The following is a 15676-nucleotide window of genomic DNA, read 5'->3' as shown; positions in this document are numbered from 1 at the left end:
CACTGGCACCAGTACTGGAAAGAGAGAGCTGTACCATTTGGAAAGTCTTCACCTGAACTGTGCTGGAACCAGTATCCTGGTGAGTCGTACAATTAGGATTGTACAGTTTTAAATCAAATAGTTATGGGAATAATTTACGAGAGGGAGATTTAGAAACTTAAGGAGAATGGACAAGGAAATAGTGCAGAGTAGTGATGTGAATAATGATAGCCAGATGTTTGACAGGAAGGGACAGAATGAACAAATGTGTTGCAGTATCCAATGTGATCAGAGTAGGGAAAATGGCTTTAAACTAACAGAGGGATAGAAAGATTCTGATGAAGGTGCAATTTAAAAATCCAAAATTAAAACCAAGGCAATAGAAAAGTATATTGAGGTGGTTAAAGATAAGTTAAATGGGGCAGGAAGGGACAGAGAATTTAACAGTAGTGCATCAGAAAGCAGGTCCATGTAGGGAACAGTTCAAAAAAACTGAAGTCACACTGTCTGAATGCGCACAGCATCCAGAATATATTAGCATGGGTATAAGATTGGTTAATGGACAAGAAGCAGGAAGTGGGGGGCATTTTCAAGTTGGCATATTGTGACTTGTGAAGTGCTGGAGCCTCAGTTATTCACAATCTATATTAGTGATTTAGGCAAAGGGACAGAGCCACAGTGGGAATGCAAGCTGTAAAAAGGACAAAGAGGCTGCAAAGAGATATAGACAGCTTAAATGAGTGGGCAACAAGATGATAGGTGGAATATAATGTGGGGAAGTGTGAGTTTACTCATTTTAATCCTGAGAACAGAAAAATAGGATATATTTTACGTTTAAAACTTATTTATTAGTGTCACAAATAGGCTTACATTAACACTGCAATGAAGTTACTGTAAAAATCCCCTTGTCATCACACTCCAGTGCCTGTCAGGCATACTGAGGAAGAATTTAGCATGGCCAATGCACCTAACCAGCATGTCTTTCGGACTGTGGAAGGAAACTGAAGCACCTGAAGGAAATCCACGCAGACACGGGAAGAACGCGCAGACTCTACACAGACAGTGACCCAAGCTGGGAATTGAACCCTTGCCCCTGGTGCTGTGAGGCAGCAGTCCTAACCACAGTGCCGCCCTTTTTACAGATATGAAACTTGTCAATATTGATCGGAAAGACTAGTGCATTTGTATAGAGTTAACATGGAATTTGTATGGAGTTAAGAAAGCAAATGTCATATTGGTCTTTATTGAAAGAATACTGGAATACAAGAATAAAGAAATCTTGCTACATTTGCATGGGGCTTTGGTGATTCCACACCTTAAATACTGAGAGGAATTCTGGTCTCCATACTTAAGGAAGGGTATATTTGTCTTGGAGACAGTACAGGAAAGGTTCACTGCATTGGGTTGATGAGAGGCTAAGTAAATTGGTCTCCATTCTCCAGAGTTTAGAAGAATGGGAGGTGATTTCATTGAAACATTCAAGATTAACAAGGGGCTTGACAGAGTAAATGCTGGGATGGTGTTCCCTGGCTGGGAAATCTAGAGCACGGGCACAGTTTCAGGATAAGGGGCTGATCACTCAGGACTGAGGTAGGAAAATTTCTTCACTTAAAGGATTGTGAATTTTTGGAATTCTTTACTACACAGGGTTGTCAATGCACGATTACTGGATATTAATTAGACAGCTCTACCAAAGAGCTAAATTGCCCCCTTCTGTGTGCATCATTATATGATTCTTTTGATTAGACACATATACAGCACAGGCATGTAATTTGCCAGCACACAATGTTGATTAGCAAAGTCACAGATGTTACCCAGTCCGCCTGAGATTGCTTTTTTTTTAAACAACACCTTTGAAGGCAAAAATTAAACACCAAAAATTACATCCAGATTTCCTTGTACATTTTTTTTTTCATGCCAAAACTGCTACTACAGTCCTCACTGAGTAAAGACTAATCAATCAAACTGAGAGAAAATATAAACAGCAAATGTTGGAGAACTAAAGCAGAAACAGAAAATACTGAAAAGACAGATCGAGCCTGTCAGGATCTGAAGAGAGAAAAGGCAGCTGAATGTTTTGTTCAGGATCCCTTAGCATTCCACTCAAAACACTCGTTTTTCTTTCCAGATGCTGAAACACATTTTTTGTTCACTTCTCTCAACACAGTCATTGTGATTGATCCCCTCCCACTGTTAACACTGTCTTTGCTATACTAATTTAGAATACTGGTATCAATAAACCTTTGGAAAAGAATACCTTCCCAATACACTAATATTTTGCCAGTATACATCTTGTGCTACACTCTCACTCTATTACCTCAAATCTCCTGCCAGTAATAAGATCACTATTTCATCAGATAGATATGTAGGTTAATTAATTCCACACACAGCCCAAATCTGAAAACATATAATGTATAGTTGGGTTCCTGGATGTTTCTGAAAGTGAATCAGATTTACACACCTACCTCTAACTTTGCATCCAAATCTGCGTCAGACGCCACGACATGCTCATCCTCTTTCTTGCCTGTTGCTTTGATGAGTGCCTGCTTTGTCTTCCAGTATTTCTTCTGCATCTGGCTCACCACTGACTTATCATCATTGAGAACATATCGATTAAACATCTCTCCCGAATACCTAGAGAGACAAAGGCAACCAGTCACTTGTTGCTTCAATGAATCCAAAGTGCATTATTTTTCCCCCATTGACAGGGTCTAAGTCATGTCCTGTTTAAGGTTGGTGAACTCTGCTTTAATTCAGAGTCTTAAAATATCCCATTATCATGCCAGGCTCTATATTAAACTCTCATATAACAATAATGGAGTTACCACTGTCAAAGATGCCTTTTAATCTCTGATAGGAGCCTGCCTCTTTGCCTTGCCCAATGCATCATAGGGAGCAATAACTAGTTGTCTGTCCAGCGTGCAGTATGACTAATTACAAATACTAGACACATGGCAGAGGCAAAAGTACCCCTCCCCCCACCCCCATGGTAGCAAGATATCAGCAGCTATCATTTATCTGCTCTTTGATTCAATTTCCAGAGTAGGTTATTTCAGGTCTTTCAATTTAAAAGGGATTTAAGCTTTCTCTCCAGTCAACAGAGGTGGAAGTGCAAACATAATAAATTGGGAGAGCGGTAGTTTTCATTGGCGGAGGAATATTTCTGTCCTTGCACAGAATAAATTTCTGGTTGAAGCAAGGATCTGCAGCCACTTTCCATCCTGTTCATCATCTCATCAGGTGGGAAAGTGCTAGTTCAGCGTGGGAATTCATGCCAATTCCCAACAGTGTTGGGGAGGAGTTGTCTTTGAGTGTCCTTTGGAACTTCAGAGGTGGTTTGGGGGAAAAGTAATCTGAAGGTCTTCTTATAAACTACAGATATTTTCCTGTGGTGCAATTATGATTTAAAAATTCACTGTTCATGCTGGATAAAAATACACAGACAAAATATAAGAGAATATGGGTTTTTTTAGCATCTATTTTAAGATTATTTTGGCGTCCTTCATTGCCTGGAGGTCAAATGGCTGGCGCACTGGTAACGACTACCACTGCAGTAAATCGGAGGTCTGGATCATTGGGAGCCCACCTTGGGAATCAAGAACCCTCTGTTCACATTCAAGAGCTCTAAAAATAAACTAGCAATGTAAAGAGAAAGAGCAGCAGAAATGAGAGAGGAATTGACTGGAGAACAGTGTCACAAAGGTGCAGCAAGGTTAGAGAACAAGATGAAACGTCAGCCAATAAGCTGATAAGCACAACATGAAGGTGAAACAATTCTCGGAATGACTGATAGATCGCAGAACTAAACCAGCCCTGTAAATGATTGCTTCCAGCAATGTTCTTACACAAGTGATCGATGGGCTGTGGAACGACTTTGTTCACCAATGCACAGAGGCAGAATGCAGGCTCTATTCTCCCTTTCTGCACTATCTCCACTGTGTAGTTATAGGGAAGCAGAGGTCAATTCTACTCAGCCATTCATACCTCCTGACTGCCCAAATTAGAAAAAAATACAAATCACAGAAACCTGATCGGTGAACTTAAGCCACAAATGCGAGCTCAGAAAAGGTAACTGAACCTTTCCCCCATGACATCATTTGAACTGGAACTCAGGAGCGGCCTATTAATGCATTGGAGTATCTAAGGCCCTCTTGTGCAGTATCAGAATGCTATCTGATATTACTTCTGTTGCATAATAAATGCTTACCCTCGATGACTGTCCATTGTGTATTGCTTCTGTTGTGAGAACCTGAACAGAGAATCAACAAAAGCAATTAGATTCCAGACTTTCAATTTTGGCACAATTTTAAAAAAGCCTTGCATTTGCACAGCACATTTCACAAACTCAATTCATCCCAAGACACTGCATAGCGAATTAAGCATTTTTCTGAAGTGCAGTTATTATCTTGCAAAGGGAATAGTCATTCTGTTGTCACTCAGATTTTAGAAACAGCCTGTGAAATAACCATCAATTGGTCTTTACCATCAGTAAGAGACATCCCAACGAAATGACATAATTATATATAGAAAATCAAAGAAGATTACAGCGTATGGCAGCTTGTTAAATGGAGAACATTATAAGACTGCTACAGAGGAGTTTGCCCCAATAGTCACCAATGTGGTGTGGTAATACAGAAAAGAAGATAAGAACATAAGAAACATAAGAAATAGGAGCAGGAGTAGGCCATCTAGCCCTTCGAGCCTGCCCCGCCATTCAATAAGATCATGGCTGATCTGTCGTGGCTCAGTTCCACCTTCCCGCCCTCTCCCCATAACCCTTAATCCCCTCTCTTATCAAGAACCCATCAACCCGCTTCTTAAAAATATTTAGCGAGGCAGCCTCCACCACTTCAACGGGCAGAGAATTCCAGAGATACACCACCCTTTGAGTGAAGAAGTTCCTCCTCAACTCCGTTCTAAACCGCCTCCCCTTTATCTTGAGGCTGTGCCCCCTAGTCCTACTGTCTTTTTTGAGCGGGAAGAGTCTCTCCACCTCTATCCTATCCATCCCATTCATCATCTTATACGTCTCAATGAGATCTCCCCTCCGAGATGCCGAGTTCAGCCTCTTGTCTGTGCTGAATAAGTTGTTCTCAGCTAGATCAGTGTTAAACTAGGAACAGAAAGAGGAAAAGAAATCAGCTGGGAAGTCTGTATGGGCAGGATCAAACTCGAGACATGCTACCCTTCCACAGTTACATAACCCACTCACACTCATTCTTGGGCCCCGACATGGGTGAAGCACAAGACAACTGCTGGCCAATAACAAAGGAAAGGGAAATTGGAAAAGGGGCATATTCACGATAAAGCATTTTAATATAGTGGCTTCACTTTCATTAGGACTCACTCACATACTGATCAGATTCCACTCACACAGAGTGCAGGCATATCACTGCACTATGCCACAGTAACAGACTGTAATTTGCTCAGATATTTGTTAAAACGTCAGTACGTCCTGTCCTTGGGCACGTTGTCAGAGGCACTAAAATTCTCATTCTCATGTTAAATTTCTCCATAGTGTTCCCCCCACCCACCAAACTTCTGCAACCTCTTCAGTCTTGCAGTCTTCTGAGAATTCTAAGCTCTTCCAACACTGGCCTTTGAGATCTACCATTTTATTCATCCTATCAATGGTAGCCGTACTGTTAGCAGCCAAGCTCTGGAATCCCTTGTTTTCCTGTGGTAAAGGTGCTATATTAATGCAAAGTGATTACATAGCAAGAACAGAAATAAGCAGAGGATACTGCATCTCCAGCAAAAAACTGGGTTCTCAAAACAACTTAGCTGGTTAAAGCAGTGAATAGTTGAGCTATTAAAGGGGAGCCCTAGACGTGCTGTACTTGAATTTCCAGAAAATATTTGATAAGGTGCTACGCAACTAAGGTTCTTGAGAAAATATAAGCTCATGCTGTAGCATGGATAAAAGATTGGCTGGCCAGCAGAAAACAGAAAGGATGCATAAACCAGTATTTTTTTTGATTGGCAGGATGTAACCACTGGAATCATGTTAGGGGTCCATGCTGAGGCCTCAGCCTTTTACAATTTCTATCAACCACTTAAGAGAAAGTACAGTAGTTAAAGATTATGATGTGAAGGGGACATAAGAAGGTTGCAGATGGATGTAGATAGTTTGAGTAAGTGGGTAAGAATCTGGCAGATGGCAAGTAAAATGTGGGAAAATATGAAGTTGTTCACTTTGGCAGGAAAATTACAAAAACAAAATATTACTTAAACATAGAACGGCTGCAGAATTCTAAGATACAGAGGGATCTTGGTGTTCTGGTAAGTGAGTCACAAGAAGTTAGTATGCAAACGCAGCAAGAAGGTTAATGGAATGATGTCTTTTATGAGAGGAATTGAACATGAAAGGATGTTATGTTTCGGTTATACAGGGGCACTGGTGAGACCATATCTTGAATACTGTGTACAATTTAGTTCTGGTCTCCTTATTTAAAAGGGGATGTAAATGCATTGGAGGTGGTACAGAGGAAGTTTATTAAATTGATACCAGAAATGAGTGGGTTGTCTCTGAGGTAAAGTTGAATAGACTGGTCGTTTCCACTAGAGTGAGGGGGAGGTGACTTGATTGAAGTATACAAGATCCTGAATGGTCTGACAAGGTGAACGTGGAAAGAATGTTTCCTTTGTGAGCAAGGCCAGAACTGGGAGGGCAGCTGTTCTAAATTAGGGCAGAGATTAGAAGTTTTTTTTTCTCTCAGAAGGTTCTATGACTTTGGAACTCTCTGCCTCACAAAACGGTGGAGGTGGAGTAATTGAATATTTTCAAGACAGATGTAAATAGAGTCTGTTAACAGAATTAAAAGTTACTGGGGGTAGATAAGGATGTGAACTTGAAACAAACAGATCAACTATGACCTTATTGAACGGTGGGGCAGGCTTGAGGGGCTGAATTGCCCAATTGTGCTCTTACTTATGTTCTTCTATTCCTTTTACGTTCACCTGAGAGGGCAGATGGCCTTGGTTTAATAAATGGCACTTAAAAAAGAAAAGTAATTAATTAATCCTGCCTTGTTGTACTACAACAAATGTAAAATAGACTTTTTTAATTAATTAACGGGATGCAGGTGTAGCTGGTTCAGCCAGTATTTACTGCCCAACCTTAGCTCTCCTTGAGAGTGGCTTGCTTGGCCATTTCACAGTCAACTACATAGTGCCGCTCTGGAGTCACATACAGGCCGGACCAGGTAAAGGTGGCAGGTTTCCTTCCCTAAAGTGAGCCAGATGGATTTTTAATGACACTCAACAATGGTTTCATGGTCATTATTAGACTTTTTAATTCCAGATGTTTTATTGAATTTAAATTGATTTGAACCTACTCTGGTTCTCTGGATTACTCATCCCCTGTCAATACCACTGCCTCCCCTTTCTGGTTAATTTCAGGACACAATTATTACTATACTTTTATCACAAGCCCCCAGTATTTCTTCTAACATATCCTGCTCTACGGTGTGATTACTGTTTTGGGACCTATAAACAACTCCCACAATAACTTTCTACCTTCATTGTTTCTTATTCTACCCAAATTAATTATATGTTTTGATCTTTAGAACTAAAGTCATTTCTCCCTAATGTACAAGTGGCATCCTCAATTAACAGAGCTGTGTCAATAATAAGGTGGCATAGTGCACAGTGGTTAGCACTGCTGCCTCACAACACCAGGGACCGGGTTCTATTCGTGATTTGGGTTATTGTCTGTGCAGTTTACACGTTCTCCCTTTATCTGCATGGGTTTCCTCCCACAGTCTGAAAGACGTGCTGGTTATGTGCAATGACCATGCTAAATTCTCCCTCAGTGTCTCCAAACAGGTGCCGGAGTGTGGCAACTAGGGGATTTTCACAGTAACCTCATTGCAATAAGTCTATTTGTGACATTAATACTTAAACTTGCTCCTCTACTTTTTCCTAGCTTGCTATCCTTCTGAAGTGTACTCTTGAATGTACAATTCCCAGTCTTTACCAACTTGCAGCCATGTCTCTGTAATGGCTATCTGATCGTACATAGTTATTTCTATTTGAGCTGTCAATTCATTCATTTTGTTGCAAATGCTATGCACATCCAGGCCCAGCACTTTTAGCTCTCTTTTTACTATTTTTGCAATCTCTGTTCCTTCCTGCCAAGTTCTGATTCTCATTTCTCTTATTGCTACCCTGTTCTTTTGCCTTGGCCTCTCCTTTTCAATTTATCACATCTTCCCTCACTTGATCCTGCACCCCAGCTATTCAATTGAAAGCCTTCTCTACTGTCCTAGTTATATACAACTCACCAGAACACTAGACCCAACACTGTCCCAATGTCCACTTACTCCAGTACTCATACCAATGCGTTATGAAACCCATTCTGACTAATTATTAACTAATTATAATAATTATTTAATTATAATAAATAAGATGAAAAGATGCCTTGGTCAGGTACCGCCAATCAGTCACCCTACCTTTCACACTCACTCTGTCCCTCAATCAACGTCCAGTCAAAGTCATATTATTAATTCTACTTCCCTGCCTCTCATATCTGTTAATAATTTTTAGTGGGGAACCTTACTGAATGCCTTCTGGAAGTCCACACTCAGATATCATACACTCTCTTACTTATCTTATTAATGACCTCAAAAAATTCGGCTAGATCAGTCAGACATAATTTATGCTTAATAAAGTTTTGCTGGCTCTCTCCAATCAGGTTATATTGGTACAAATGCTTAGTCACTCTATTCCTCATGACAGATTCAAGCAGCTTTTCCACACTGACTTTGAATTGACAGGCCTATAGTCACCCGTTTCTCCTTTCCCCCCCCACCCCCATAAAAAGAGACTTGCATTTACATTGCATTTTTCATGGCCACTGGATGTTCCAAAGCACAGTAAACCAATGAAAAACTTTTGAAGTCACCACTGTCATGCAGGAAACACAGCAAGCTCTACAGATTATTTGTTTTTGTGATGTGGACTGTGGGATAAATATTGGTCAGGATACTGGGGTTAATTGTCCTACCCCTGGAACTTCATGACTCAGAAGTGGGCGTGTTACCAACTGAGCCATATTTAGCAAATTTCCATTCTAATTGTACAATTGCTGAGTCAAGGAAACATTGAAAGATTATGACTAACACTTTTACAATTTCCTCACCCACTTCCTCTATATAAGAAATCTCACAATACCTGATGAAGGAGCAATGCTCCGAAAACTCGTGATTCCAAATAAATCTGTTGGCCTTTAACCTGGTGTTGTGAGATTTCTTACTGTGTCCACTCCAGTCCAATGCCGGCATCTCCACATCACAGCTACTTCTGTTAATATCCTGCAGTGAAAACGATCTTTGTTCTGGAGATTTAACTATCCAAAGTCCCATTATTTTTTCTGTTACAATATTGTTATCGATTTTGGTTCCAGTATACCCGAAAGACACTTCCCTGATTTATTTTTAGTTTCCAATTTATCACTAATATTAAGTGGGCAGCATGGTGGCACAGTGGTTAGCACTGCTGCCTCACAGCACCAGGGACTAGGGTTCGATTGCCAGCTTGGGTCACTGTCTGCGTGGAGTTGACACATTTTCCCCCTTTCTATGTGGTTTTCCTCTGGGTGCTGCAGTTTCTACCCACACTCCAAAGGTTTGCAGGTTAGGTGGATTGGCCATGCTGAGTTGACCCTTGTCAGGAGGACTAGCTAGGGTAAGTGCATTATGGGGATAGGGTCTGGGTGGGAGTGTGGTCAGTGCAGACTTGATGGGCTGAACGGCCTCCTTCTGCATTGTAGAATTCTATGATTCTATAAATTCTCTTCCACGATTGTCAAACTGATGAATGTAGTATTAGCAGATACAGGTCATGAGGATGCATTACAGGTGAATACAGATCTGTGACTGTTATGGCAGTGAGACACGGTAATGATGGGAATAAGTGAATACAGATTTTTCCCTGGTGGTGGCTATATTTAGATCACTGATTTCCCCTGCTGCCTGCCCCCCCCCCCCCCCCCCCCCCCCCAACCCTTCATATCACTGTTGAGCCTATATATCTCTGCTGGAGACAGTCCGTGGAAGGATAAGAGATCAGTTACATTAAGCTGCATTTAAATAATTCATTGGGCACCAGTTTTGGCGAACAATATTAACAAATATACACTGACTTCTTTCAGAAATTCAACAAAATCCAGTATGCTGGGAAACAAAAGAATTTGCGAACAGGTCTGTCAGCTTGCAAAGAAAGAGTTTAGGTGGAGCTCAGATCTAAAAATATCTCACCCAAAATATTCACTAATCCTAATTAGCTAGAACCTGAGTGTACAATGGAGAGTAGCCAGCATTGACTTCAAAAGGAAGGGTCATATTTGTTCAACCCTACTGAATATTTAGAAGAAATGACAAAGAATAAATAAAAGGAATGGAGTAGACATAATACATTTGAATTTTCAAAAGCTTTTGATAAGATTCTGAATTGTAAATTCATGATTAAGATTAGAGATGTTGAGATGACGCAATAAACAGAATGGGTAGAAAGCTTGCTACAAAACAGGACACAAAGAATGGAGGACAGTGGTAAGCTCTTGGAACCCAGGTTCAAATCATGCCACGGCAGACAGTACAATTTGAATTCAATTTTTAAAAATCTGGAATTAAGAATCTACTAATGACCATGAAACCATCATCAATTGTTGGATAAACTCATCTGGTTCACTAATGTCCTTACCTAGTCTGGCCTACCTGCAACTCCAGAGCCACAACAATGTGGTTGACTCTCAGCTGCCCTCAGGCAAGTAGGGATGGACAGCCAGCAACACCCACACCCCATGAATTAAAAAAAAAGGATCTGCCAGTTTACCAGTCATGATTACAGTGAACGGTATTTATTCCCCTCATTATGTTGTCTCCTATCTGTCCTACATTCCTCTTCACCACTTGAATGACATCCTTCACTCATGAAGGAAAGTGAGCCTTGGTCCTCCAGAGAGTCTTTCTTTATTCAAGTGTTGTGGATGTTGCTGGCTAGGTCAGCCTTTATTGCCAATTTTTAATTGCCATTGAGAAGGTGGTGGTGAACTGCCTTCCTGAACCGCTGCAGTCCACATGTAGGTACGTCCACAGTGCTATTAGGAAGGGAATTTCAGGATTTTGACTTAGTGAAGTGAAGAAACAATGATATATTTCCAAGTCAGAACAGAGTGGCTTGGTGGGGAACTTCCAGATGGTGGTGTTCTCACATATCTGCTGCCTTTGTCCTCCTAGACGATAGTAGTCTTGGGCTTGGAGATGCCAGTCAAGCAGCCTGCTTTGTCCCGGATGGTGTTAAATTTCTTCAGTGTTGTCAGTACTGCACTCATCCAAGCAAGCGGAGATTATTCCATTACAGTCCTGACTTGTGCCTTGTACATTGTGGACAGGCTTTGGGAGTCAGGAGCTGAATTACTCTCCAGAGGGTTCCTAGCCTTTGACCTGTTCCATGAACCACAGTATTTGAACGGCTAGTCCAGTTAAGTTTCTGATTAATAGTAATCCCGACGGTGAGACTAGGGTATTGATAATGGAAAATAAAAAAAAGGCAGATGAATTTCTGTTAATCTTCACTATAGAAAAGTGGTGGGGCCACATGTGGTCCATCTGGGTTCTGAGTGTGGTTCACAGGACATTTTGTTGACCATTGCCCATGCGCAGAATTTCCACATTCTGCTGGTTTCCAGCCATAGTTTTTTCCTACCAGTATGGCTGAAGTGATTTGCATGTAAAGCAAAGGCAAGTGAAGTGAGGCGTGTGCTGATTGCACACAACATTGATTCTGAGAGCCGTGCACTCCCTTTGCATCCAATCAAGCGTAATATTTTTGTGTTTATCACATGAAGTTGATAACAGTTTATTAATATATCAGTGATTCAGCATTTCCTATAACTTATGAAAAATGAACTAAATGTATTCCATCTTTTTCTACTCATCAAAAAAGGGGGACAGAAAACTGAAACTATATCTGTCTTGGGAAGTGCAGGTATCTATTATTAAGGAAGTTATGGCAGGGCACTTGGAAAATCTCAATGCAATCAGGCAGTCAACATAGTTTTGCAAAAGGGAAATCATCTTTGACTAAATTATTGGAGTTCTCTGAGAAAGTAGGAAGCAATGTTGGTAAAGTAGAACATGTGGATGATGTGCACTTTGATTTACAGAAGGCACTGGGGCAAGTGTCACATCAAAAGTTACTGCACAAAATAAGAGCTCATGGTGTAGCAGGTACTATATTAGCATAGACAAAGGATTGGCTAACTAACATGGAACAAAATATAGGCAAAAATGGGTCATTTTCGTGTTGGCAGGATGTAATGACTGGACTGCCACGACGATCATTGTTTGGGCCTTCACTCATTATAATTTATATCAATGACTTGAATGGTGGAACCAATTATATGGTTTATTATTTTCTTATTTGCTGATGCCACAAAGATAGGCAGGAAAGTAGCTTGTGTAGAGGATATAAGGAATCTGTAAAGGGCGTTGATTGATAAAGCAAGTGAGAAAAAAATTGGCAGATGGAGGATAATGTGGGAAAATGAACTAGTCCATTTTGGCAGGAAGAACAGAAAATGGAGAGAGCTACTCAGAGGTACAGAGGGATCTGGGTACAAGAATCATAAAAGTAATATGCAGCTACAGCAAATGAATAGGAAGGAAATGGAATGTTGTTGTTTATTGTAAGGGAAATGTAATAGAAAGGTAGACATGTTTTGCTGCAGTTGTACAGGGCAGCGCTGAGACTACATCAGGAGTACTGTGAAAGGGTTAGGCTTCTTTACTCAAGGAAAGTCAGAACAGTATTAGATGCAGTTCAGAGAGAGTTTACATGGTTGATTCTGGGGGTGTTATGAGGAAAGTTTGAGCCTGAGGTGATCTTATTGAAACATGTAAGATTCTGAGGGGAAGTTAAAACGTAAAGTCACCATGGTCCCAGATGATCAAAGGTCGCTTTCTCCTTTGAGGAAGACAGCTGACTGGTAGTGATTTAACTTGAAGATTACCATATCTCAGGCAAGGGGCAAGGATGAGAAGGCAGGCCTTTATGAATAACCTCAGCCGGTAAAGGAATTGAACCCGCAAGGTTGGCATTGCTCTGCATCACAAACCAGCTATCCAATCAACTGTGCTAACCAACCATCTGAGGGGACTTGACAGGGTAGATGCTGAAAGGATGTTTCCCCTTATGGGAGAGACTAGAACTAGGGCAGTAATTTAAGATGGAGGTAACAAGAATTTTCTCTCAGAGGACCATAGTAGAAAACCGGAGCACCCAGGGGAAACCCATGCAGGCATGGGGAGAACGTGCAAACTCCACACAGTCAGCCAAGGTCAGAATTGAACTTGGGTCCCTGGTACTGTGAGGCATTGGTGCAGCTAACCACTGTGCCGCCCATTGTCAGAGGTACATTTCACAGGCAGCACCGTCCCCTCTCCTCCCCCAATCCCAGATGCATGCTCCATATGGTATAGTCACTACATTAAACAGGCCTTTATTCTGGGCTTGTCTCTCTGAGGCAGAGATGGATAGATTCTTGACTAACAGGGGAGTCAAAGGGTATTGGGGATAGGTGGCAGAATGTGGAGCTGAGGCCACAAGGGCCAAAATCAGATCAGCCATGTTCTTGTCAAATGGTGAAGCAAGCTCAAAGGGCCAAATGGCCTACTCCTGATCCTAATTTGTGTGTTCATATGTAATTTAACTGAAGAAATAGTGAGTTATATCTCCAAGTATACAGATGTCACCAAGTTAGGAGGGACATTAAATAATGCAGATAGAGCCAGAAAAGATAAAGCAGAGTATTTCCTAAATAGTGAGAAACAAGGGGAGGTATGAAGAGATTTGGGATTTCAAGTACATAAATCACTAAAAGCTAGTTTTCAGAGTCAGAAACAATTCAAAGGATTAGGGAACGTTGGCCTTTATCTCAAGGGAACTGAAGTACAAAGGCAAGGAAATTATTCTTCAGTTGCACAGGGTTTTGACCAGATCACATCTGAAATACTGTGTTCAGTTCCAAGCACTGCACCTCAGAAAGGATATACCGGCTTGTAGACAGATTCACCAGGGCTCAGAGGGTTAAATTATGGGATTAGTTGCATGAACTACCCCTTTGAATACATGATATGGAGTGGTGAACTGATAAAATACTTTAGAATTAGGGTGGATACAGAGAAACTATTTCCGCTGGTGGGGGAATTAAGCTCAAGGGGACGTAACACTAAAATTACAGTCAGGGCAGTCTGAAAGCTAAATTTCACACAAAAGGTAGTAGAAACGATGAGCTCTCTCTGCCAACAGCTACGGATGTTGGAACAATGAGAACTTTCAAAATTGAGATCAATAGATTTCTGTTTGGTAATATTATCAACAAAAGGTTAGAAAACGGAGGTGAGCTGCAGGTCAGCTATAATTTAAGTTGTGAGAACATACAGAATCCGTAAACAGGTAGAGAGAGGTGCAGTGATTTGGCTAATGGAGTGTAACATGAGAAAATATGAGGTTGTTCACTTTGGGAAGAACAGAAAAGGGATGGCACAGTGGTTAGCACTGCTGCCTCACAGCACCAGAGACCCAGGTTTGATTCCCAGCTTGGGTCACTGTGTGGAGTTTGCACGTTCTCCCTGTGTCTGCGTGGGTTTCCTCCGGGTGGATTGGCCATGCTAAATTCTCCATCAGTACACTCGAACACATGCCAGACTGTAGAGATTAGGGGATTTTTATAGTAACTTTATTGCAGTGTAAATGCATGCCTACTTGTGACTAATAAATAAACTTTAAAACTTTTTAAGAAGTTGAAGTTTATTCATTAGTCACAAGTAAGACTCATATTAACACTGCAATTAAGTTACTGTGAAAATCCCCTCGTCGCCCCACTCTGGCGCCTGTTTGGGTTAATGCACCTAACCAGCACACTTTTCAGACTGTGGGAGGAAACTGGAGCACCCAGAGGAAACCCACGCAGATGCGGGGAAACATGCAAACTCTACACAGACAGTGACCCAAGCCGGGAATTGAACCCGGGTCCCTGGCACTGTGAGGCATCAGTGTTAACCACTGTGCCACAGAATATTATTTAAACGGGGAGAGACTACAGCAAAAATGTTAGCATGCAGATACAGCAAGAGATTACAATGGCAAATGGAATATTGGCTGTTATTGAGAAAGGATGGGATATAAAAATAAAGGTGTATAAGGTGTTGGTGAGGCCACACAGAGTACTGTGTACAGATCTGGTCTTCCTATTGAAGGAGGAATATATACTTGCATTAGAAACAGTTCATAGAAGGTTCACTAGGTGATTCCTGGATGAAAGGGTTGTCTTCTGAGGAAAGGTTGAGTCTATACTCAGTGGAGTTTAGAAGCATGAGAACTGGTCTTATTGGAACACACAAGATTCTGATGGGACTTAGTGTAGATGTTTATCCATGTGGAGAAACCAAGAATGAAGAGGCATAGTTTCAGAATAAATAATGCCCCCCCCACCCCCTTTTAAGATGGAGAAGAGGGGGAATTTCTTCTCTCACAGGATCATTAAACTTTGGAATTCTCTACCTCAGAAAGCAATGGAAGCTGGGTCATTGTACATATTTAAGGCCAAGTTAGGCAGATTTTTGATCTTCAAGGGAATTTGTCGGGGCAGACAGAAAAATGGAGTTAAGACCACAATGCGAACATACAGGAT

At 41.2% G+C, this 15676-nt stretch overlaps 1 protein-coding gene across 3 annotated transcripts in view; it reads right to left on the bottom strand.

Annotated features, from left to right (window-relative positions):
- Window positions 1-15676, bottom strand: part of LOC145349902 (islet cell autoantigen 1-like) — an 87958-nt gene that overhangs the window by 67670 nt on the left and 4612 nt on the right. For all 3 annotated transcript variants that reach the window (XM_080198535.1, XM_080198533.1, XM_080198534.1), the window contains exons 2-3: window positions 4187-4228; window positions 2445-2613 (exon numbers count right to left, since the gene is read on the bottom strand). In XM_080198535.1, the coding sequence (XP_080054661.1) occupies window positions 2445-2613; window positions 4187-4203 (186 nt within the window). In that variant the 5' untranslated portion in view covers window positions 4204-4228. The remainder of the gene's footprint in view (window positions 1-2444; window positions 2614-4186; window positions 4229-15676) is intronic.

This window comes from Carcharhinus amblyrhynchos, chromosome 11 (genome assembly GCF_965287045.1).
Source record: "Carcharhinus amblyrhynchos chromosome 11, sCarAmb.v2.hapA, whole genome shotgun sequence".
Taxonomy (NCBI): domain Eukaryota; kingdom Metazoa; phylum Chordata; class Chondrichthyes; order Carcharhiniformes; family Carcharhinidae; genus Carcharhinus; species Carcharhinus amblyrhynchos.
This window is presented reverse-complemented; position numbering and strand designations above follow the sequence as displayed.